This window comes from Silene latifolia, chromosome X, assembly GCF_048544455.1.
Source record: "Silene latifolia isolate original U9 population chromosome X, ASM4854445v1, whole genome shotgun sequence".
In the NCBI taxonomy this organism is placed as follows: Eukaryota; Viridiplantae; Streptophyta; class Magnoliopsida; order Caryophyllales; family Caryophyllaceae; genus Silene; species Silene latifolia.
Genome location: NC_133537.1, coordinates 123,531,463 through 123,532,636, shown reverse-complemented (window position 1 = coordinate 123,532,636; position 1,174 = coordinate 123,531,463). Strand labels below are relative to the sequence as shown.

Here is a 1,174-nt window from a genome sequence, read left to right as displayed (position 1 = left end):
GAATATATATACCATTAATAAAAAAAGCTTGGCCATAAACCAAGTCATTAAGTGAAAATATACAACTTTTGTCCTTAATCACAAAATGAAAACCTTTTGTGTTTAACACAGATACCGATATAATATTTCAAGACAAAGTTGGTACATAATAACAATTATCAAGATACAACTGCAAACCCGAAACTAGACTAATTACATGTGTTCCTATGGAGACGACCGCTACTTTAGAATCGTTACCCATCCGGAGGTCCACATCACCCTTGGCTAACTTCCTTATGCTTTTTAGGCCCTGCAAATGATTACATAGGTGAGAACCACAACCAGTATCTAATACCCATGTTGTAGTGGTAGCATAATTAATATCAATCATGAAAAAATAGGATGAGAAATTACTTGATGGTGTCACACGACCAGCCTTGATGTCATCCAAATATTTGGGACAATTACATCTCCAATGTCCCACATTATCACAATAATGGCATTTATCTCCTAAAGGAGCACTCTTTTTGGATTTAGAAGAGCTATTCGCAATAGCCTTTCCCTTACCCTTAACAGATGCGGCCTTTTCCGCTTTTCCCGCACTCTTCTTGAATGTACCCTTCCCCTTCACCTTTATTGCAAGGACATCCCTCCTTGTGCTCCTACTTGCTCCCATATCCTTCTCTGCTTGAACAAGCAGAGAATGAAGCTCATGAAGACTCCTCTTCATGTTAGCCATATTATAGTTTACCCTAAATTGGGTAAACCCCATGACTTGGGCGAGGGAGTGGAGCACTCGGTCAACCGCGAGCTCTCCGGGATCTTACATCCGAGCCCATCGAGAGTCTCCGCATACTCAATCATTTTGAGTGCGTGAGCACTCACGGATTGTCTATCTTTGAGACTTGCCTCAAAGAAACAGACCGCGGCATCATATTGGAGTATTATAGGGGCTTGCGAAAACATTGTCGAAAGCGTAAAGAATACTTCATGAGAAGTGTGAAATTTGATGCATTGCCGCTGAAAAGAAGGTTCCATTACGAAAATCAAGACGTTCTTAAACACAATGGACTCATTCTGGTACTCTTCTTTAGCTTCCCTAGCAGCGGTAGATGACCTTGTGTTTGGTGAAGAGGTAGGGGGATTAACGAGATAACGTAATTAGACATCGCCCGCGGCTTGGGGTGTTCATTCG

The 1,174-nt window shown here is 41.6% G+C and overlaps 1 protein-coding gene across 1 annotated transcript; it reads right to left on the bottom strand.

Moving 5' to 3' along the window:
- Window positions 1-254: 254 nt before the first annotated feature.
- On the bottom strand, window positions 255-718 carry LOC141618244 (uncharacterized). Its single transcript, XM_074435344.1, has 2 exons — window positions 394-718; window positions 255-289 (listed from the first exon to the last, which is right to left on the bottom strand). Exons 1-2 carry the CDS (start codon window positions 716-718, stop codon window positions 255-257), a joined length of 360 nt encoding a protein of 119 aa, XP_074291445.1.
- Between the last annotated feature and the right edge of the window lie 456 nt (window positions 719-1,174).